This window comes from Rissa tridactyla, chromosome 14, assembly GCF_028500815.1.
Source record: "Rissa tridactyla isolate bRisTri1 chromosome 14, bRisTri1.patW.cur.20221130, whole genome shotgun sequence".
Lineage (NCBI taxonomy): Eukaryota > Metazoa > Chordata > Aves > Charadriiformes > Laridae > Rissa > Rissa tridactyla.
Genome location: NC_071479.1, coordinates 4,605,500 through 4,630,172, shown reverse-complemented (window position 1 = coordinate 4,630,172; position 24,673 = coordinate 4,605,500). Strand labels below are relative to the sequence as shown.

The following is a 24,673-nucleotide window of genomic DNA, read 5'->3' as shown; positions in this document are numbered from 1 at the left end:
GTTACACCAAAACAACGCAGAAGAAGAAGATTTCTGTTGCATATTGCTTCCTAGATGCTAATTTCAGTGCAGCAGAGGGGTCTGTAATTTTGGGGTTTGGCTGTAGATGACAGAGTGTAAATGAAGGGGATGCCAGCAGAATACTTCAGAAAAAATAAGATTTTTGCTATAGGCCATTACAGTATTCAGAAGTATGGATCATTTCCTGGATATCCATTATTCCAATCTACTCCAGGACATGGACGATTGCGTCTTTGCAAACCGACTGGAAAGTGGGTATTAAGAAGTTCAAAAGTAATTTGTTTTTCTAAGAGAAGCTTAGGCATCCCTTTTCAGGTATATTTTAAAAAAAAATAAAAGGGGGAACGACTCTATTTAACAAAACCAACTTACTCTTAAGTAGTCTTCTCTGTTCCCTCTAAATTTCTTAGCTCAAATGTTTACTATTATTTGAGCTATCAATAGTAAGAGCAATGTTGCCAATCTGATTCATTACATCATTAGGAGACTTTAAAATGTTTAATGAGTGTCTTATCTAGTTAAAGGCTAACAAACACAAATCAGTGCAACTTGTTATCTGAAGATCAGACAAGTGTTATTTAAAAGGCTGCTATCTGGAGACAAGCATTTTCAAACATTCCAGTTAATTTCGCAGTGTTTAAGCTAACAGTCCCAAGCTAACAACCGACAGGGACTGGGTCGGAAACAGCCACTCAGAAGTCGCTGAGCTTTAACAGCCTGCAGTATTTTCAAATAAAAATCTATTCACTAGATTCTAAAGTGTTACCGATGTGGTGAGAACAATCTTGTTTCATAGACGCAAGTGTTATTAAAATCCATATAGCTTGCCGTTCCCTGAATGAAAGTAATGATTTACTCACTGCTATTAATAAGCAGAGATTCATTGTATAGATTGTAAGAATCATATACTTCAACAGATATGTAATATGTTAAAGGAATAAGCACATATAAAGAGAGATATTCTAATTTAGCTGTCATATACCAAAAAAACTTGAAGGAGGAGGTCTATTCATGAGCCCAATCTTGAAACATGCGAGTTCAGTGGGGCTTCCTGGCCAGCACCGGCTTGCCCTCTCCCGTAAGACAGCTGAATTCCAAGCAACCTTTCCCTGGTGCATCCTAATTAGGGTTTGTATTATTATTATCAAAAGAAAAAAGGAGGGGAGGGAGAGAGGGGGGAGAGAGAGAATTAGCCGCAACAAATGGACCCCAACACAATTATATTTGCACAATTACTGCCATTTCCATGGCAACACACCGCTTTGACCCCTCTCCCACCATGCACCACCACTCAAGGAGATGGTGGGGGAGGAGATGGAGAAGTGCGCAGGCCAGCAAAGCGTTTGTCCTCTGAGTTAAAACAAAAACTACTTCTCTGTAAAGGAGTTTTAAATCATTAAAGGAAAAAGGAAAATTGCGAAAACATCTGTAAAAAGCAAACACAACATTTCACAGAACTAACAGGATGTGTTATCCGTGTGTTTACACAGTACAAAACAAGGTGGAACACCCCAGGTTCGGTTCCTGCACAGCACAAGGCAGAACTGTAGGAAAGACGCACACAGAGCATCTGACGGCTCCGCATTCATCTTGCGGCAACAAGGAAATTCCTTCCCCTAAAGTTTCCAAAACAAAACTTTAGGTCTGTTCAAAATAAAAACATTCTTCCTTTCTAGTCAATTCTTGTTCCTTCTCATGCCTCCAGCTCCTGCTAATCGCACAACCAGCTCCCTGCCCCGGGCAGGCACGCAAGCATTCAGGACACATCGCAATTACTGTATAGATCTCATTACCTGCTAGCAGAAAAATTCCCTTCAGGATCACACCAATCAGCACGGATTTCATGGCCGACTCCTTGTGGACATTTGTGACAGTAAAGGGAAAAAAAAAATGGGGGCGAATGGGGGGGAGGAATGACAAAAAAGGCTGGACTGAAACGGCAGAATGCGCTGCCTGATGCCAGTCAGACAAAAAGGGATTGGAGATGAAAGTAGCCAATATAGCAGAGACCTGCGTTGCAGAGAGATCTAATCCAGCCCCGCTCTAAACCTCCCCAGCTGGCCTCTGTCAGTGCTGACACAAAGAATGCGCTCTCACAGTGTATCCTCACTCGCTGCATTACAGTAATACCCTGCAGTATCCACAGCATTAGCTCCCACAGTAAAAAGCCAAGAGACAACCTCTTGCCCTTGCCGCCTCCCAGGTGAATCTGCCAAATTCCCTGAATAAGGCCAAAATATGGAATTTTCTTTTTATAGGCTAAGCCAAAGAGCCACATTCCCAGCACTGGGAAATATCCAAGCCATACAAATAAGGAGAGTTCCAAATGCAGAGCGCGACCTGGGCCCTGCTGTACATTCAATACTGACTTAAACCAGCACTTCACATCGTTTCCTTCCTCCACGTGCCCTGTTCTGTGCATTTGTGAGCACAAGCATTTCCACTCTGCAACATTCACAAAGAAAAGTCTCAAGTTTTAACTACCATGATCTGTTTCTCTGAAGTCAAACTGAATGGAAGGAAATTTCCTGTATTATGCTGACTGTACTGGTTCAAACATGGGACTGCAGAACCAACAGCCTCTCTTTCCTTGTTAGCAACCTTATAAAATTAGCTGTTGCAACCACATTTTTTTCCTTTGTGGTTCTGGGAGTTGTTGCATTTTGTTTTTTTAAATGTGGTTCCTTTCATATTATAAAGTTCCTGGAAGCAGAATTGTATTTTTGTGTTCTAAGGAACTCAGAGAAGGTTCTTATTTCTGTGAAGAAATGTTATGTGGGAGCTTCTCCCCAAGCTTGGAGTCTCTGTTAGTATCAATGTCAGGTCCAAGCAAACAAAACCTCCCACATGTCAGAGTCTGGAATCTGCATTAGCAGTATCTCTTTAAGATATTAAAAGAAAGCATTCCAACAACTCTTGTAGCTATTTTACTTTCTTCATTTCACTCAATCCAAACATGCCAGTCAATTTTACAGATATTTAAGTGGGATATGGTGAGTGTTTGTTTGGAGTCAAAACTTCTCAGAGAGTCACATCTGGGTCGCACGCATGCACAGACTAGCACGGATTTTAAATACTACATGTCATTAGCTAGTATGACACTTCTGTTATTGTTGAAGTGAAAACAAATTGGTAGCTTGTGCCCACTCACAATAAAGTATAACAACTGTGAAGACTGGAGAACGTTAAATCTGTTTAAGAAGAGCCATATTTTGATTTATACACACATGCATATATTTACATACACACACACAGAGTCTATCTCCATACTGCTGATTGAAAATATATTGTACCCAAATCCATGTAGCATAAGTCAGCACAGATTCTGATCCCCTGCTAGTCACTACATCTTTTCAAATTCATTACATTAAATACTTCTAATTAGACCCTGTGACTGCTTTCTTTCTATGCAGACTAGGGTTCTCTTGGAGAGACAGAATGAGGATGAAGAAGTACAGCCATGACAATTCTAAATAGTACATCTATATGCAAGATGAAATACTTAAATAAGACCTCTTATAAGCCAAAATGGTGGATCACTGAACATCTGTTTCAAACTACACACAACTGAGGAGTAACTGCTTAGGGGCTTTGAAATTGGAGGATTTTAAAGACCTTAAAAGGATCAGATGATTAATTTTCTAGAGGTTTTAATTCCCCTTTCTTACACACTGGCAATCATGCAAGTTAGAAGATTCAGTCATGGGGTTTAAATTCAGAGAATTATTTTGTTTCTAATCATTTGTAAGACTTCTTGGAGGAGGTCAAGATAAAGAACACTATATATGTCAGAGGGTCCTTAGTAGAAAAATGTTACAAAATGGAGAGTGAACTTTGTATAGAAATTTCCAAATTTCACACATGTTCTTTAGATAGAGATTAGCAACTTCCTCCCTGTGTTGGTAAATGAGTCCCAGAAATTTAGGAATTTCTTTCCAGGCTTCAGAGACACCCATCCTAGTCTCAAGAGCTTGCCTCCCCTTAAGGAAAGGAAAGGAAACTTTGATCTGCCTGCTGGCAAGCAAATCCACTGTTACTGAGAATAATAAGCATTGCTGATAAGCATTTTATATGAAAATCAACACACTGAATCTAGTCTAATATCTGACATCTTGAAGTCATCTCTCCTGGTAGACACTGTTAAAAGACAGCCACCTCGCCATACCTACGCATGGGAGAATTCTTCAGTCTCTGGACACTGCTCTGCCCAAGTACTTGCCTGACCTGATTCTAAAGATGATTATTAAGCTGGACTTCACACATTTTGGTTAGTAACAAAGTCAAATTTAATTCATTAGAGTTGCTCCACCATTAATAATCCTCTCAAAAGTCTTCAACCATGGTGAGCTGACATATCGCAGGCTGTCCATAGGCAGAAAATCTACGCAAAAAGCTAGTTCAAAACAGATCATGACATCACAAACATCAGAATCTCAGAGGACACTTTTGATCAAAGCTCACCCGACACCTAGACACAAGCAGGATCTAAACTGAAGCGTATGCTCTTGCAGCATTCTCATCAGATGACAGGAAAGTCAAAAGTCTGATTAACCGTGGAGCTATGATCCAGAAGGGAGATGCAACGTGGGTGTGGGTGTCTCACGCAGTGTTCCCTAGCTCCCTTCAGCTATATTTACCAAAAGGGATTCTGTTGAAGGGGTAACAGTCCTCTAATCTCTACTATCTTAACCTTTTAGCTGACCCTTATCTAGGGGCTACATCTCTAAAACAAATCTGACATCAAGAAATACCTGCACAAAAAAATTAAATCTATCCAAAGGTGGTTAGAAGGATGAAGCATTCCCCATTTATTTCATGACCCACGACCCAGGAATTCAAGCCTATTTGATCTGGGCTCGCACTCTTACAGAGTAAGCATTTATAGCGGGCTACACAGAAGGTATCCTACCATTGACAAAGACATTATGGCTGAACAAAGTAAAATGGTCAAAACGCACTCCAATTATATTGAGACACATTCGCAATCACAATTCCTCCCAAATTTCCCACCACATCACCTTCTGATTTCTCATGAAAGCAGAAGCAGTCCTCAGCCATGTGCAAAAAAGCTCAGAATTTTACCATGATCACAAGGTGCCACTGCCAACGGGTGTCTGCAATGGAAACGATGGTGTTCTTCCCCTCTCATTCGGGCCAACCAAAGCCTCAGCACTGTGTTTTAGGACACTGCCTTTCTAAAGACAAGTTTAGCAGGAGTGGAAATACGAGTGGGAGCGCTCAGGCCATTTAAAAGTTTTTAAAGAGTGAATGAGCCAAATTCAACTTAAGTGATTATATTCTTGCAGGTTAAAAATTGCTTCCCACTCCAAATAGATGTAACCTGACTTCTTCATGTCCTGGCCTCAATTATTTCTTAGTACATACATGATGGACTGAAACCATTCCTGTGAATAAAAATTCATTTTGTTGGGTTTTTTTCCTAAAAGACAGACTTTTCCTAATGTTTTTCTCTTGACCACAACTGACATAATTTCCAAGACCATGCATGATTCATTCTCTTTCTCACTTCACTTGGTACCCATGCAATCTTTTGATTCATACCTTTTACATCCTCTTAGGGTACATTCTCTACTAAAGCACAAAATGACGCACTGAACAGCCTCTTCAGGCCCTATTATGTAGTTCTCTCAGGAACGAACCACCATTTCTGCAACAACTACATTTCAAGGAGAGCTGGTTCATCTCCTTGCACTGCTGTAGCCCAGACAGCACTGAGGCAGTTAAAAGAATTTCTCCTGACTCACACTGTTATCCCAACACTCCCCAAATTCCTCAGACTGAAGAAAAAAAAATACAGAAAGAACCCCCTGCCGCCCCAAGAAAGCATTCTTCATCAGAGTAGCAAGTTCACTTTAATCAGCAGAGGCAGCTTAAACCCAAGTTCATGGCAGATCTAAGCTGCCACAGAAATGTGTTTTGAACAGAAACATTATGGGAAGCTTCACAAAGTTGTTCTGTGATCCTAATATGAAGTAATAAGCTGTTTACCCAGCATGACTGTACTGGGATTAATTGACAAAGGAGGGGAGATTAATTGCTATTATTTCCCTGTCAGCTTCACTCCTCCACACGCACTCATTGATCTCACAGACTGCGCCCAGCCTTTCACTGTGTTAATGTGTCAGAACTACCTCAGCTGAGACAAAGTCTTTTACCAAAAGCAATATCCAGAAGAGCAACCTGCTTCTAATCCCCTTCAAGTACTAATGAACCCCAATTTGATGCAACAGAATGAACTCTAGCACTCCTTTGCCCATCATCCTGTGTTTCTGTCAGCTTTTCTGCCCATGAGCACGCTAAGAATTGGAAAGGATTAAACAGATCTGCAGTTTGGCAAAGCACAATGAAATTCTGAACTCTGAGGGTGCTGGGGCACTGACGGAGGAAAAAAGAACAAGGCACATATGTCAGTGGGAATTCTGACAAGTAGGATAAACTTTAAACCATCTCTTTAGACAAGATCTCAATTCTTGAGTATAGCATTGTAACTACCCAAGAAAGTTGCAATAAAGAGCTTAGATAAACGCCTATTTTCCAAGACCTCACCTAAAAAAGGAAAAATTTTCTTGGCCTAGCCTAAATTAGGAATCCAAAACAAATGAGATAGGCCATAAAACTGCACAAAGAATCCAGCCCTGTTACAGAAGGTGTTAACTAGGAGTTGACTTGAGATTCTGGGAGTGAAAGTACCTGTGTAATGGGTCTTCCCGGGAAAGACAGGACAGTTACGCCAACATCACTCAATCACTATGACCACAGAAGGAAAACAAAAAAACCTTGCCACACAATAAAGGCCTAAGACAGATTCTGGAATGCTGCTACCTGCTGTTCCAAGAAGTTAAAGGACAAGGTTTTCTTCTGGCTTCAAGTTTTTCTTTTTCCCACGAGATGGCAGCCTAGGAACACTGTGGAAAGGTTACATCCACCTCAAAAATAAATAAATATAAGACCGTGCTGGGGACCACCTTTCTTATAAACTACTGTTTGGTGTTAAATTGCTCAAAATAGAGTGTACACATGGAATTTAAAGATGCAGAAGACTGAGAACGAATACTTTAAACAAAAATGAGGTTTAGTGTCAGTTAGCTGTGTACCTTCCCAACAGAGCTGATGTGCAATATTCATTATCCCCTAGCTTCTCAGCTAGAAAACAGAGATCCATGAGGGTCAGGCAGGGCATTTGTGTAAGAATCCAGACTCCCCATTCCCTTGTAAACAGAGAAGTCTTCAGTTGCTTACATCACAAAGACCTTTTGACCTCCTAACATAGCAGATTACTGCCTTCAGCCAAAAATCGCTGGCTCTTATCATCCAGGGGTGTTAGGGAATGGAGATGTGTTACAGATGTTTTACGTGCTGAGGATCCAATCTACTACAGTCAGTAGCTTGTGACAACTAGAATGTCAAGCACCCCTTTTTTTATTTGAACGCTGACTTTGTTCACCTTCATAGTACGCGTACAAAAAAAACCCCACAGTTCTCTCAGTGAACTTTCACTCCAGGATACAGATCCCCTAGATAGTCTGATCTTCAGGCCTTCTACATAGCTGATCTCATGTCTCAAAATCTAGTTCATTCCCTATCAATTTACTTGACCAAAATCACATAGCTTTCCCATGGCATTTGAGCCCTGGACTGCAAACATAGAATAGAATCATTTTGGTTGGAAAAGACCTTTAAGATTATCAAGTCCAACCATTAACATAGCACTGCCAAGTTACCACTAAACCATGTTCCCCAGCACTACATCTACACGTCTTTTAAATACTTCCAGGGATGTTGACTCAAGCACTTGGTATCATCTGCAAACTTACAGAGGGTGCACTCAATCCCCTTGTCCAGATCATCAATAAAGCTATTAAAGAGAACAGGCCCCAATACTGAGCCCTGGGAAACACCACTTGTGACCAGCTCCCAACTGGATTTAACTCCATTCCCCACCACTCTCTGGGGCCGGCCTTCCAGCCATTTTTTAACCCAGTGAAGCGTACACACATCCAGGCCATGAGCAGCCAGTTTCTCCAGCAGAATGCTGTGGGAAACGGTGACAAAAGCTTTACTAAAGTCTAGGCAGACGACATCCACGGCCTTTCCCCTGACACGTTACTGTACCACTACCGCGCTCCCCACAGTTCATCTCAGTCCTGCCCAGCAGCCTGGGCTACCCAGTGCTGGAATCCAGGCCTGCAGCTGGGCAGAAATGCAGCAGCTCGGCATCAGTTAACCAGAAGGACCTGATTCCGACCACCCCCCTTCACCAACATTACCTGAATAGCCCGGTAGGCAATGACAAAGGAAGCCATTAATAAGGTCCACACAGAGCCCTCCATTCTGACACGGCTGGGACTCACACTCATCAATGTTAGTAAAGCAGGTCTCCCCTTCAAAGTGAAAACACAAACAGGCATCTTAGGTGCACATGCCTATCAGTGAAGGAAAGAATCTGAATGACAACTGCATTCATAATTCTTTGCATTTCTGCCATTTAAAAACGCAAAAGAATTTCTTGAATTAATTTTCTACATGTCTCCAGACACTCTGGCAAACAGGTATTATCACTGAAACAATTAGGGAAAATGAAGTGCAGAAAGATCAAATGATTTTCCAGTGTCATGAAAGTGAGCAGTGGCAGGATCAGAATTCTGAACCATTCCCATCTGTGCAACAGTGGCCCAAACTCTCATTTTTCTCTCAAAAAAGAAGAAAGTATTATTGTTTAGGCCCTCCTACCAGGGATTTTCCCCATCTGTTAAATCAAGCCTTTTATATGTATCTATAAATCAGGGAAAGGGCGATATTTCAGTTAAACATCCACGGAGCTTTTAGCCCCAAGAGCAAGATATCAAGAACCCCCTCTTCTCCTACCCACTCTGATTATACACGCTGTCATGAGAGTAGTCTCATCAAGGAAACACCTAGAATAGTTATCTGGGACTCCAGGGAATTAGTTTCCTCTGATGAGGAGTTTCACAGATATCCTGGAGGGATGAATTCTGCCATATGCATGAGAGACTGACAAAGAGAAACCACCTTGGCATCTGCATAGCCAGAGGGCATTCATCAAAGCACTTGGAGAGTGCATAGGCTGTCACCTCAGCCTCGAGACAGGCTTGCTAGACAGAGAATGACATTCCGACAGCTGCCTGCAATACATTCATACAGGTGTGAACAGAAGCACGTTCCTGATGCACCAGGCTGATGCCCCCTCTCAAGTACCCGTAGTTAAGTGATTTTGTTGCACAGACGTCATTGCTCCATTCCTATCTTCTCAAACCATGCAGCATCTATCGGGTGCAGAGAGGATGACCCTTTACTGCATAGCTCACCTGTAAAGCCTGGCTGGCACCAACAGAGGAAACCAGCTGCTTGACTATAGCTGAAATTACGGGGGAAGTCAGGTCGTGTTCCATAATAGGCTTGGTTGGATCGCTCAAAGCACACACCTCCGTTGTGACAGGGATCTGTTGCACACTCATCCACATCCTCTTCACAGTGCTGCCCTGTGTAACCTGCCAAGAGACATCAGTGTCAACATCACCCATAACTTCACTGGAACTAGTCTCCCAAATATTGTGGCTGCCTTGAATGTGAGAATAAAACCCAGAAGACACTGCAGCTCACCTAGCAGGGAGTCCCAGGGCCCTCCACTTTCTCCACTATGTCAAACACAGGAACCATATAATCAATTTGCAGGAAAGCATTACCTCATGATAGAAAAACACATGATGGAAAATGGCAGAAAAAAGAAAGAAAATTTTATGGTTGAGAATCAGGGTGCATTTCTCAGCAATGAGGTCAACTAGATTTTGGGATGGACTGTGAAGGGCAGCAATGGCAGCCTCACTGTTTCAGACAATGAAAAATCACACTGGACCATGCAGTACAACCATGAATTCTTTACTTCTTCAACATGGCCATTTAGCATGTGCTCTCCATTGCAGTGTGCCTACATGCCAGCATAGCAAAATAGATTTCTAACCTACCTGGCCAGCAGGCACAGCTGTAGTTTTTGATTCCCTCCACACATGTGGCACTGTTCAGACAGGGTTCAGAGGCACACTCCAGAATATCCATCTCACAGTGGTCCCCCTCAAAGCCTGTGTCACTGCAGTCACAACGGTAGCTGTGGGGCAGGAAAACAGAGCAATGCATAAGCTCTTAATTTGACTGCAAAGCCCAGCATGAGGAAAGAGCAAATGGAGCCAAGCTGCCAGTCCTCGTACCCACTTGTGGGGCAGAGGAACAAGACAGTTCCATCTGCACAACCTGGTCACACTAACAACAGTGCAGACAACGCTCAACAGTCTCAGAGTTCACACCTTACCTGTGAAAAGGTAAATTCAGACACACAGGTATGTTCTCAGCAGTTGCTTTTGGCGTTCATGCTCTGCAAATCACTTCCCTTTGTATCTGACATGTCTGCTGGAAGCAATAACAGGAATCTTTTCCTACCTTCCTTTAAGCAGCCCAGGAGTTCTACTGCTGGGAGAGGCCTTCTTGCTTATTGCCATAAATCACTCCGTTACTGCCACTGCGACCACTGGGATGTACAAAACACTAAATCCAACTCCCCCTACAGATTTCTGCTCCAATTTTCACAGGTTACACTAAGTAGACGTTTAGATCAGTCCTAGTATCTAATTGCCCAAACAACAGTGATTTCTCACCTGTTAATGAGGTCATGACATGTCCCATTGTGCTGGCATGGGTGGCTCGCACATTCATTGATGTCCACCTCACATTGGATTCCTTGGTAACCTGGTGCACATGTGCAGGTGTAGAACCCAACATGATCATTGCACAGGGCCCCATTCTGGCAAGGGTCTGAATCACATTCATCTATTTCAGCATCACAGTTCATACCTTTGTTACAAAACAGAGAAATATCTGTGTTACAAATCCAGAAATGTGTATCTGTGCTGCCTGGACTTCTGAGCTGGAATCACAAAAGCCATGTTATCAACCCAAACTGGCTAGCATAGTGATCTGTTCGAATTTTGCCATAAGAATATCGGGAATTCATGAAGCGTATGCAATTCTTACAAATTAAGGACCTTTAATTCTTATTTGCAAACAAGATTATTTTGTCCAGACTTTTGGATTTTAGTCTTCTATCAAAACTAAAAATAGTTTCCAGTATTTGCGAAGCTTTAGTCTCTTTCATTCAGGTTTGCTGAAGTAACCGATCAGTCAGTACTTCACAAATAGCACCCATTTGCTAAGTAAGCTATAAAATCTTGATCTTCTACTCAGCTCTTTTAAAAATCTAATGACGGCTATTTTGGTTTGGGATCCTTTGAGGACAGGGAGGGCAGGAAGAGAAGAATCACACTGCTAGTCATTGTTATTTAAACTTTTCTATAGACTATAGCTCTTACAGTTTTAGTTAGACATGGTACTCTCGTGTTGCGTTGCTATTAATCAATCCAATATTCTACATCAGAGGCAGCTGGGAAAAGTGATCCCTACCTGCTTCTCCAAAATATGGTTCCATTTTTTTAAATAATATTTGTAACTTGCTCTAAGATAACTAGGAAAAAGGCATTAAAGTAGTGCAAAATGCTAGTTACAGTGATATTAGATATTAGTAAGTAATTTTATTACGAAATGCTATTAAAAATTAGGTGTTAGCTGCAATACTACTAGTCAAGAATAACAGCAAGTCACGCATTTTTGGTCCAAAGCCTCAACTTTCCCTGACAGACTAAGACCTCCTATGCGACTGCTATGCAACTATCTTCCCATACTATATTCCACCTCTTTGAGTTGTCCGTGGCCTGGCATCACCTCCAAACCTTAGTCATTACAGTGGCACCTGCCAATCCATCTAATCTCCCTTTCTTTGCAAAGGCTCACCACATAGTGGACATGGCCATCCTAATCCTCATGGAATGTGGGCCCCCTAATCTGCTGGTTCAAACCCGTCAACACCAACGCAAAACTTCCTTCACCCAAATTCCAGCTGCGAGCACCAGGAAACAACCTGGTCTTGCTAGCCAATGGTGATAGAAACTCTGGACGATGCACTAGATCGTAAGGCAAAGCCTCATATTTGACATCAGAATAACTTGGAGCACAAGAAGCTCCTCCAGCTGCCTGGGTCCTTTTATCACTTCCTTGGCATGGGAATCCCACAATCCTGAATCGAGGATTCAGCGCAAAGATAAAAAAGAAACTGATTTGCAAAGACAGAATTATGCTTGATACTCAAAATCAGCAGTAATCTTAAGGCCTACACAGAAATTCTGCTTTTTTTCTCCTTCATCTCTGTTTATTTTTATCAGAGTGAGTCAGCACCAGGGACTGCATTCCTGATGTTGTAACTTCTCCTCAGTCCACTGGTAATCGGCAGCATTCCTTCACAGCAACCCAACTCTTTAAACACTTCAGTCTGTGACAACGAGGAAGGCTGAGAAAGTTCATGTGCTAGGTGGTACCAGGCAGACGTGGGCGCAGTACGACTGCATTCCACTCCGATAAGCAGGGCTGGAGAAAGGAGAACCCCCCCGCTGCCTCCCTCACAGATAACTCACAGGTGTAGATTACTCTCTGAGTCACCACTAGCACAGATGCACAAAAAAGAGATACTTATGTCACGTGCCAAAAAACATTGGCCAGGCGTGAAAGAATTGGAAAACAAATCTCCAACTAAAAGACACTTTATTTCAAAAAGACTAATTCCCTCAGAGAAATCCTGCAGGACAAAGAACTACCAGCCACATAGGCAGAGATGAGTTATACCTGGAAACACTTAAGTATACATTTCCTTATAATAAATCTCTTCTCTTGTATACCTACCTTAATTGCATACTGAGAGCTAATCATACTTTGTATCTAGTACTGAAGTCTCAGACAGTCCACCCACTTCCACTCTTAGATCCATGTCTCTCAATATCCACACCATCCATGGAAATCAAAGCCTTGACTATTGCCTGGAAGCCGCAACAAGCAGCACTAGACAATTATTCACACGCAGTACCAAACACTCCAGAAATAAGAGTCGTGCAACAGAGGTTTAGTCTCATAGCTGTAGAAGAACAGCTTCTCAGGACAGCTACTAACACTACAAGACACATCAGTGGCAGGCAAATTGTGGAACTACATGAACAGTGAGACGTAACCCAACCACCCGGCTAGTACATGAGCATGAAAGGTACCTGTGTAGCCGGGGATGCACTGGCACAAATAGTGATCCATCTCATTCAGGCAGGTGCCATTGTTTTTACAGGGCCGGGACGCACACTCGTTGATGTCTATTTCACAGTTGTATCCTTGGAACCCCGGCACACAGAAACAGCTATACTCATTCACCCTGTCTCGGCAGATGGCTCCGTTCTGGCAGGGGTTGGAGGCGCATTCATCAGTGTTGTCTCTGCAGTTGGCCCCGGTGAAGCCAGGCTGGCAGATGCAGGCATAGTCCCCAGGACCCTCGACACATGTCCCGTTATTTAGGCAGGGGTGGCTAGAGCACACAGAGCTTTCTGTTTGGCAGCCTTCTCCGTTCAGTCCTGTTTGGCATTTACAGGTGTATCCATTTACACTATCTACACATTCAAAACGAGGATCTTTACAAGGGTTGCTCTCACACTCATTAATATCAATGTTACAATCAATACCTGTGAAGCCAGGCATACAGATGCATTCGTATTCCAGGCGTCCTGGAGTCCCACTGCAATTCCTATGGGCAGGACACTCGTGTTTATTGCACGCATCATAGAGGAGTTCGCAGTTTATGCCCATGTAGGCTACAGGCTCCATGGGGCAGGCGCACTGGTAACCCACTTCCAAATCCTTACAGCTCCCGCCATTTTTACATGGGGATGAGGAACAGCTGCTGTCGTTTTCAGAGTATGAAGTTCCTGTTGAGAAAAGAGACTTTTTGTTAGTCGGCATTCGTAGCCTACTAAGGAAGAAAGTTCTTCTGCTGATCACCACATACAACAACATGATACAAGAACAAGGTTGCCCACCTCAATTCCACACTGCAAGGGACTGTTTGAGCCATTAGCTGAGAAGGATACTGGAGAATCAAACATTTACTATAAAGAAGACAACACAACATGCCTTTGTATCATGGCAATCAAGAATTTCTTGCTAAATTGGGTGACCCGACTTAGCAAGAAATTTTTTAGGAGACACTCACAAACCCAACTATTTCACTTGTGACATCCCTGAGTCACTTTGAGAGCAGTGAAACATATCACCTTAAATCCATTCACAAGAACTTTGTGTAAAATCCGATGACCCCTTTCACTGGTTGGGCACAGGACTTGTGCTTGGAAATCCAGAGAGGCAGACGGTATGTTTAAAGATATTCGTTGTGGCTCTTAATGTCCCAGCTGCTCCTTCTGGGGATACAATTTTGTCCCAGCTAATCCACTAGTGATTTGAAGATACTGCCATAAACAAGCCACCTCAAGCTCCGAACTGGCACATTTCACACAGTCTCTGATTATATTGAGCAGCTCAAAGTTTGAAAACTACTGCCCAGGCACCCTCTCCCCACAGGACAGACATGTAAATTAATACAGCAGGAAATTTTTAGCTGTTACAAGAACAGCAAAGAAGACTGAGATTCACTGTATTGATGGCATTTTAGATCCAACCTCTTTGCCTAGCATTGGAAGCCAAGCAATCACTAGCATTTAACCTTGGTTTTAGATGCCATTGTGTGAGCGGCTCTTTGCCCTTTTTGCCGCCTTCTGTATGTAATTCTGGGCCAGCTAGTGACAGGAATCAGTCTCTGGGCAACTCCACAAAACTGCAGATGGAGAGTGGGCAGTTACTCTGACACTACCCACAGCTCACCACCCTTGGACTTCACTGAATTACTGCTAGTTGAGAAATGCTCTTTTAACATGCTGTGCTCCACGCTAAGGATTTGCCAGGATCACACACTACAGCATCACTTCTCAGCTGACCTTACACATTCTCTCATTCATGCTGTCATTATCCCAGCCCATTTTTGGTCATGTTTGCCTTGCTCTGGTGCACCTTCTACACACCCAGTAGTTAATCTGTCATTGGTTTTCTATCAACTCACTGCCCCATCAGCTCTTCAGTCTCTTTGTACCTGAAGGTGGAGGCATCCGACTTCAGGTCTGAAAGGGATTTATAGGAGACTTTGGTTTACAAAAGCCTGCCCCTGCCATGACCTCCCCCAAATTCCTCCCACCAAAAGACTGTAGTGTTTCGAAGTCTTCTTTTAAGAGGCAGTGTTGATGGGGGAGGGAGGGCACTCAGGGATTTAGACAGCCCTTTCTCTTCCCAGCATCATCTCTAGGGCCCACCCCTCCCTTCCTCTCTCATGTGATGCCGGGGAGAGCTGCTGAGCATTGCACTGTCCAGCAACCGCATTATTCTGCCATCAACCCTTTTATTCTCAAATTCCCAGTCAGGCAGAAAACAAGGATGACGGAATCTGCCTGGAATCTCTGTGGCAATTAAGAGTGGGAGCCCAGGAAACTATTCGCAAAAGAGCTTTACTAGGCAGGCGATAGGAGCCTTTGTGCGCTTAATGAGTAACCAGTCCCAGCCTGCACTTTCCAAAGGCCAGGAGCACAGCCTGTGATAAAAAAAAGTGACCAACTCTACTGCATGTTCAGATCGACTTCTCTGATTTGCAGCAGACTCCACCTGCAAAGAAATGCATATTTCAACAGAATCACCAAGCACCGCTAGTGTAGACAGGCTGAACTCATTTCAAAGGCTACATGCACAGCTTTCTCCTTCCATTATAAGTAGACAGTCTAAATGCTTCCTGCAAATAAAGATAAACATCAAATCCCTTTGTTATTTCCTGTCTTTTCCAAAGTTCTTTCACAACAGACACACCTTTTTGTACCTTCTTTATTTTTGTTCATCATATGACTGCAATGCTCAATAATCTGTAGGAGCCATTAATGCCAGTCCATTACAAAAAGATTTGGTGACCAATCTATGGCCCCACCATCACACACAAACCTGCAGACACAACAGGGCTCAACTACAGACAGGTACCAAGTCAAGCGAGCACAGGGCTTCACTAAGAAGCCAAAAGGCCCTCTTGGCTTCCCAAAGAACAGCTACGTAGTAACAGGGAGAACTCCAGTCTCCTCTAAACTCACTATGATCATCAACAATAGGAGTGGTTAACTAGTTATGGGTACTCATAATGTGTGGTGAGTAACTAGTTATGTACAGGACTGCACAGAGAAAAGCTGACTTCCTGCATTGTTACTGTAGTAGGTTTAGCTACTTTTTATGACCAAATGTTACCTTAGTTTTGTCTAAAAGTGATGACTTCAGCAGGACTTCATTTTGGAGGAAAATGTTCCTTTTTTTGGAACAAACATCCTGAAGTAACACAGCATTGCTCATAAGGCATGCAAGGAGCAGGCTGAGAAGACCGCAGGGTAAATCACAAGAAATGAAGCAACATCTAAATAACTTCAAATTATTCTGTGAACTGCAGCTTGCAGAAAATACCCACGTTTGCCCTACTCAGTAGAGGTTACAAGCGTATTAACAACACTAACTCCAAGATTATATCATATACTCCCCTGTATATAGCATGCCTATACTAATACTGGAATATTTCCCAAGGACAAAACATGCCCCTGTGTAAATATAGTACAACCCTAGTATTAATTCAGTGGCAGCGCTAAACTTCTGGCTAAATAATTCCACAGATGAGACGCTAATTGAAAACGGAATTTCTTACAGAGTGATGTCAGAAAGGGGGATTTCAGCAGTGAGAAGTGAATACAACACTTACGATGTCGCCAGGAAGTTAAACGCAGAGCCTGCAAGAATTCAGTGTACTAAATGGGTATCAAAGACTTAGACTACCACCTAGCTTGAGAAAGAACACATATGATTTTTTAGCTCTGATTCTGTTATTTTCATATACCAGTCCTATGGCAGACTATACTGTTTCATGAAAATGGTGAAAACCAGGTCAAAGAAGTCGTTGAATGACAAGAGTTTATAGTTTTCCACAAAAGTAGTTGTTGCTGGATTAACAATGACATTCAGGATTTTTCCTTTATGTTTCACAAGAAGAACATCAATCAGTGGTGTTTGTAAGTGAAAAAAAACATTAAAAAATATATTACAGTCATATCATCCTGCAACCCTACTCTGAAATGAAACCAGAGAAGACTACAGTTTCTTTGAAGAATACGTTCCAGGCATTTAGGGGTGGGTTAGGAGGAACTTCAAAGGCTAACAGAATCCCATATAAAGCATTCATTGAGCTCAGTCAGGACAGGTCTGGTTTTACACTTTAAAAGGTACAAGGACAAAGATTTACAAGGACAAAGATTTTCCCTAAAAGATGAGGTTTGTGACCTTTTGTATCACTTTTAAGGCAAACTAGCTGCATTACCAGGCTTTGTTTTAATAATTGGCTTTAATAATTTTATACTTTACATCTTTACTAAATGATCTTGTCAAAGGGCAGTTGCAACAGTGAGTTTTCCAGCCATAAAAAGAGAAATCAGAAATTAATGAGATTCTGGGCAACACGAGACCCCCCTGGTAGTAGTTCACGATCTCTCTCCCAGAGAGTCCTGAGGAATCTCTTACTGCAGTAAAGCAGGACAAGATGCTGTTGCACTGCACTGGCAGAGCGAGTTGTGGGAACTGATAAAAAACAGTGCGGGAGGAGGAGGTTCTCAAAGAGCTGTAGCAAGGTTTCTGTCCTTTTCTTTAAAAAACAAACAAACCCCCTCAACTTTGTCTGTTCTCCATTATCTCACACATGCCATGAAATCTCAGTGGTAATTCCCCCCACAACATGAGTCGCATGGAAGTGGAAGTAACTTCTTTCACAGCCTCCCCTCTCCATCCTGACATTAGGCTAGCGCTGCTGGCAGAAGGGTTTGTTAGACACCAAGGATTCTAAGACAACACACAGGACAAGGAGCTTCAGTCATTTCATTACTTCACAGCTTGTGAGCACTAGCATTACTCAATGGCTTCTGTTTTTGGGGTTTGTTTTTCACAAGTTTGTTTTTTCAGTCTTGGGAAACTGTGATAGAGGATGGATGCCCTCAAGCTGGGGACACACCTGCTCTCAGGGAAGATGCTCAGTGCTTCACTGACAACTACCCTAAGGGTGCTCTTAATGGTCACTTAAAATTCCAACAGGGAAGTGGCACACATTGGGGTTATCAGCCCTGAGATTACCTTGTTTCCTTCATACCAAAGGACAAACTTGACAACTGATTAATGTTTGGGGTTTTTTCTTTAATTATAATTAATGTGTTATTCAATGGAACAATATAATGTCCACAAACACAAAAAAATTCTAAGCAGAGTCAGCAGTACTCACTGAAAATACCCATCTCTGAATACCTTTCTCATCCCTTCACCTTCTCTCTCCAAGAAAATCAGCACCATTTACATTACCCACAGTCCAGGTTAAAAAAAAAAAGGACAGAAAAACAGGAGATGTAAAATACCAGACTGAAGCTGCAATGCTTTTAAGGGGTAACTGGGTTACATGTATGCCCAACAGTGCTTCCCTGTGACATGAACCGAGTGGACATGTACTGTTCTCCTCAAAAACCTATTACTGTGAACGATTCCCAAACAGGAAAAAGAGTTTACACACTGCATCTCCTAGCACAGCAATTTTGTCTTCTGTTAAACACGTTGCAATGGACAGGACTGGCATAGCATATTCTCCTCTTGTTTTAGTATATACTTTGGGAAAGGCCGCTTCATGCTTACGAGTATTTATTTATGTTTCCAAAATTATGACCCAGTCATGACGCATTAAGTAACTTTTGTGCACGGATTTGTTATTGAGTTCCTTGACTTCCATGCTATTTTAAATCTTGCTCCCTATGACTATCATCTTTTAAAAAAGGCTTGTGGAGAAAGAGGCTTCTTTCAGGTGTATTTCACCTGCCCTACTCAGTACAACAACTGGAAAAAAGACAATTTACAACCAAGAGGTGAGAACAGCAGGTTTCCCAGCAGCAGCCTCCAACTGCACCACAATCGTAATTGAGCCAGAGGAATCTTCAAGTGCCTAAACCGGGAATGCTCAGAACCCCAGCCTGATGCAATTCTTCCCAGTCAGGCTGTGCTCCTGCTCATCGCCCCAGCACATTTCCCGCTACAGAAAGATACTGAGGCCCAGGAGAGAAAGGGAACCCCTCCACCTCAAGTATCAGAGTAACACGACTACTAAATAAACTCTGAATAAAGGAATGGAAAGAGTTATGTCTCCATGACAACAGGAAGGCATGTGCTTATATTAGTAAATCCCTGCTGACCTCTGCTGATCTTTCCCTATCCTGGTCAGTGTAAAGGATTAGCCAAAGGGTACACACTGTGGCCTGTTCCCAGGATCCACGCACCAGGAAGGAAGACTGGGCAGGCCTCAAAAGGGGCTTTCACGCTGTTCACCCTCTCTCTTCCCCACCCTTGCTAACTTTGGAAGGATAGCATATCTGCTATGGAAGGTAATGGCAGAATAAAGTCAAATCCTTCTTTAGGAAGCACTTGTCCAGGGAATGTACAAGGCCTTTTTAGGTGCCTTTACGCAGTCTAGGGCTTTACACGCCCCACTTCCCTCTCGACACAGAGAGATTAAACCCTTTCTTTCCAGACCTGAGCAAAGCACCTGCTCCTAGTAATACTAGCATCAGAAAACAAGACCCTCAAATTCTCTGAAACTACTGACAAGCTCGTGAAATGCTAATAACTGGCACTGATATTTCACCTAGCCTAAAATATTCCATAAACTGTATTCCTTGTCCTGTTTAATATGTTAACAGGTATCTTTTGACAGCTGCTTTAACAGTGGGCTCTTCTAGTCAACATCAGAAAACTGGATGTGGGCATGGGAAACTTTCCAAAATACCAATGTTTGATCACAACTGCTAAGCCCATGAGCTGCAGCAGGTTCCCACCTCTGCCAGCCATCAGGAGAAGCTCTGTCGAAGCAACTCACTCCCACCTACCAGCTGCTCCCTCTCCCCCCAGCCACTTCCCATCAGCTTTTGTCTGAATTTCCTGGTCTTGTGCTCAGGTGGTGTTGCCATTAGAATCAGGCATATTCAATTCCCCTCAAGATTCTGTTGCCCAGAATCAGGTTCTTCCTTTCCATTTTTCCATAATAACTATTTCATTTTTTTATTGTTGCACAAACGGTATAGAAGGGAGAAATAATACTTCAGTGAAAATGCAGGCTGAGATACTATCTGCTCTCTGAATCTAAACATCACCATTACCATCTCAGGTTTACAGCTTATCAGATCTGACAATCTCTGTAAAGCAAGACGTGACACTAAGACAAAAAAAAAAACAACCTCAAAATAAAGATTAGATAATCAAAAAGCATTGTTGGCCATCAGCAGGTAGTACCTCTAAGACAACACTGAATAAATGGGCCAGCAAGATGCTAGGGATTCTAGCAATGCCTATAGAATTGTTTAGAAGAGTCATTTTAAAAAGAGCCTTACTATTCATGGCTTTCATGTATCTGGTAGAGTTTTGGTAGATTAAATGCACAAGCCCAGTATCCTAGCCAATGACCAGTTTGGATACTAATTTAAAAACCTCTAGTGAAGTCCCTGCACACAGTTCAGATTGCAGTTTTTCCTATCGAAAGTTTGAGGTGGATATTGTGCGTTCATCACTTCCCAGCATACTTCTTACATCGTTTTTCTTTGCTACTGGAGACGAACAATTTCCGGACCACAACACGTGCATGCTAGGTTTTTGATGTGACAGAGGTTTTTCATGCCAGACACATGTACACAGTCTACTAGTGTAAGGTGTTTATAAAGAATTTATAAAGGCCTAGACCACTAGACTTTCATTAAGACAGGCATAAGAAGATGTGGCTCAGTTTCCCCTTGTGAAATATGCAGAATATTTACCCCCTGAAAGAAGCAGAACGCTAATTCCTGGCTCTCTCCCAACCCAGCTTGCCCAGTGAATTGCTGAACGGTGCCGAATGGGAGGCAGCATTTCACAGGGCTGGGCAGTGCTAATATAATGGTCAAAGGCATTAACAGCATTAATCAGAAATACCGCTTCAGAAAATTAAACTTACTCTTAACATAGAACAAGTAGCCAGCTAGCTTGTTTTCATTATCTGTTCACTGTTTTAACACAGATTTGAAGATGAGACTCCTATTATCATGCTTCTAGAACTTGGAGAAAGACCGGAGCTATAAATCCATGTTTTATGATAGTATTGCATATATTGCCACAGCAACTCTTTGATCTCCTGTGCTTATGACACCCCAGTATTTTCCCTTAATAAACACTCCTCCAAGCTGACCTTCATGGTTTACACACTCTGTGATCTCTCAGCCACTTCCACAGATCAAACGCTGAGACAGGGTTTCCTGTGTATTCAGTTAACCAGATTGAGTCACAAGCTTTAATTTCCAATTCTTATTTAAATATACTGACAATCAACAAAAGAGCTGAAAAGATTCAATTTCTTTGTTTCCACGTTTTGAAGCAAGTAAGATTGAAACTGTTTGTATGTCGGAGCTAATCTCAAGAGCTTCCATTAGAGCAGATAGCGAAGTGCCAGAAAAAAGATTTGTCTGCACGTGTTCTCTCTCAATAGGTGTCCAAAGCATTTTCCAGGCCAAAGGTATGTGAATTACGGTGCTCATTGCTGGATAGAGTTGTGGGAACAGAAATGAGTAGACACTCATTCTGGCCTCCAGAATCTCCTTTAGAACACAACAAATAAGGCTGAGAGATATTCTGCCCATTACACAGACAGCAGCAGTAAAACTGGAGTCACATGCAGAGCCTGTACCACTCTCCCTCTGGAGTTTATTTTAAACAATGGGAGATAGTGTGGATCTGGCTGCAGGATGGTCTTATGGTTACAGCTTGCAACAGGCCATCTGGATAATCAGAATTTTCTCAAAAATTTTGAACAAATAACTTAGCCACTTGGTGCTTCAATGACATTTACACTTGGTTAATTAGAAATAAATAAAAAACGTAGTCATATGCCACACAAGGGCAAGGAAAGGCATTTCCTTATGGCCTTAAAATTCTACAAGTGCTACATAAATACCATTATTCACTATAGTTAAAATCTGGCAGAATTCCCCTTGCAAAATAGGAGCAGGTGTAAAGACTATGGAAATTACCGTTTCCCTTGAGCTTTGCCGGCTATATCAAGATGTGTCACCCATCTGCACTCCAAGAGAAAACAACCTTCTCAGTAAATCACTGTTCCAGAAAAGAGCTTTACCCACGACTGAAAAGCTATCAGTGCAATGGTCCAACAGCACAAATCCCCAGAAACATGCCAGGTCTGTGGCAGCCTCATACTGAGCAATACCGTAAAGGCAATGGGCCTTCCTTTTGCACAATACAAAGCCACCATAATTGCTTCACACTCCAAACCAGTAGCTATGGTTACTAGATACAAAAGGACAGTCCTACTGCTTCCCTGTGGCCAGAGGAATTCCAGGCACTTGGAGTGAATGCACCAGACAAAGAAGCTGGTACAAGGAAGAGAGAGAAAAAAAAAATCAGAAAAAAATCAAAACAGATTTTTACTTTCATATTCATAGTGTGAGGTGATCAGAGCAAAGGAAATTTAGGGAGGCTTCAGAGGGGAAAAAAAAAAAAAAAGACGCTGGGGAATCAAAGGAAAAGCTGAAAACTTTCTCCAACTCTCAAAAAGTATATAAACATCACCCACTAATGTGAGAAAATGCCCAATACAGTGTTCAGCAGATATTAGCAGAGAAAAGGCTCTTTGACTGTATTTGCTGCATGTTCTCCATATTTCACCTGGACTTCTTCATGTCATTGATCATTCCTGTCCTAGCTCAGTGGAAACCAAACAGGACTTTCACATACAGGTACTGGCCTGGCATTCTCAAGGAGAGGATAAGGAGGCTGGTTCAATCCAAATCATACTTTCCAGTAAAAGGCTGGACATGTTCCTGACATGACCTTATAATCCCTAGATAACTAAAACAGATGTCTAGGCCCAGCAGGTCTCCAGGCACCCATTCCAGAAGAAACAGAGAATTCTGTTTTTCAGGGAGCATAAGAAACTGTATACAAGGATGACTTTTGGAGCCCGAAGACATGTTCCTGTGAACTTGAAGAATCCCAGTATACTCAAGTATATTCTTTGGCTATAAAATAAGTTTTCAATGTGGAAAAAAACAAAACAAAACAAAACAAAACCCCCCATTAGCGTGATAGACTCTCTTGCACTTCCAGGATAGATCTGCTTTCTTCAAAATTGCTAAGTGAGAACACTCATGTACTGTCTTCTTCCTCCACGTTTTGTACCAGAGGTAACTGGCACTTCAACGTATTAGCATACTCCCCTAGATACACTCCTGTTTTGCCTAGATGTATTTCTAAAGCATATAGAATGGAAATGAAGTTCTGTGTTTCTTCTGTATGAGCACAACCATAAAATTCGGAACTTTTCAATGGAAGAAGTGGTTACTATTATAGCTGAATACTTTATTACATGAAAGTGCACACACTTTTTACCTCTTGTGAATAAATGCATGCGTACACGTGCACATGAAGAAAGAGAAAAGGAGACAAGAAATAAATAGAACGAAAAACATATCTGAAATGAAATGCCTGTTTATCTTCCAGACAAGAAGTTTTCAGGCTTCAAATCTAACTGTGAGAGTGACATGTTGTTCAGTTACCTTTGCAACACACGGGCAGGTCACAGATTTGATCCGAAGTTACCGCATAGTAGCTGGGCAAGAATCAGGCACAGAAGACAAAAACTTACCCCAGAATAAGAGGAAAAGTGGCAGCAGGAGTGCAGCATTGTACGCCCTGGATGTAGTTTTCTTTAATTCCATGACAAGTCTAAGAGTGGCTGTTCTAAAAGCCTCTGGGGAGAAACAGTAGTTGGAAACTAGCAAACACCAGCTCTCCCCTCATCAGGGACCCTGGAGACCCCTCTCCCCCGCAGGCAGCGGGTCCATGCTCGCCGGGCCGGGCACCAGCACTGACGCGGTGGACAGAGTCCCTGTCCCCGCGCACCGCGCCGCTCGCGCTGCGGGAACGGAGGGAAAACGCTGCCTGGATCGCACGGACTGAACCGCGCAGGGCGAAGGCAGCGGGGGCAGGCGGGGCAGCTGCAGGGCTCGCAGGCCGGCTCCCACAGGCGCCCGGGCTGTCGGGGGTGGTGGGGGATTGGAGAGCCGGGAGATGCGCAGTACAAGGCAAAAGGACCCTGTGTGGCTGAACTCCCACTGTGTAACTAAGAAAACAAACCTGGTGTCTCCTCCATAGCTGTGACAGCAGCTTAGAAGCGGCGTGGGGACTGAGGCGGCCGGGGGTCACTTCTAGGGTGCAGGCTTCTGTATCAGCTCATATTTACAAACAAAGTCCAGATGAGGATCAATCACAATTTTCTGCTAGGGGCTGCTTTGTTCAGAGAGAAAATAAACAGAAAAGACAAAAAAAGCACACTATTAATCCCAAAGAGCAGAGTTAGTCCACATTAGTCTTTACTGCTCTCATGTGTGAGCCCACGAGACATACGAACCCACAAAATGTACATCAACCCTTTTTTCCCAATTAAGGAACAGTTATAGGGATCAACAGGAGAAGTATCTGCATAACATAACACAAGCACCAAATCACATCACCACCTTTA

At 42.7% G+C, this 24,673-nt stretch overlaps 1 protein-coding gene across 3 annotated transcripts in view; it reads right to left on the bottom strand.

Moving 5' to 3' along the window:
- CRB2 (crumbs cell polarity complex component 2) overlaps positions 1 to 23,988 on the bottom strand; it is a 39,473-nt gene extending 15,485 nt beyond the window's left edge. For 2 of the 3 annotated variants that reach the window (XM_054220415.1, XM_054220416.1), the window contains exons 1-6: positions 23,798 to 23,988; positions 13,200 to 13,901; positions 10,710 to 10,905; positions 10,026 to 10,165; positions 9,369 to 9,551; positions 8,310 to 8,423 (exon numbers count right to left, since the gene is read on the bottom strand). In XM_054220415.1, coding sequence (XP_054076390.1) covers positions 8,310 to 8,423; positions 9,369 to 9,551; positions 10,026 to 10,165; positions 10,710 to 10,905; positions 13,200 to 13,901; positions 23,798 to 23,870 — 1,408 coding nt within the window. In that variant the 5' untranslated portion in view covers positions 23,871 to 23,988. The remainder of the gene's footprint in view (positions 1 to 8,309; positions 8,424 to 9,368; positions 9,552 to 10,025; positions 10,166 to 10,709; positions 10,906 to 13,199; positions 13,902 to 23,797) is intronic. The other variant, XM_054220417.1, reaches the window with a different exon arrangement.
- Positions 23,989 to 24,673: the final 685 nt, after the last annotated feature.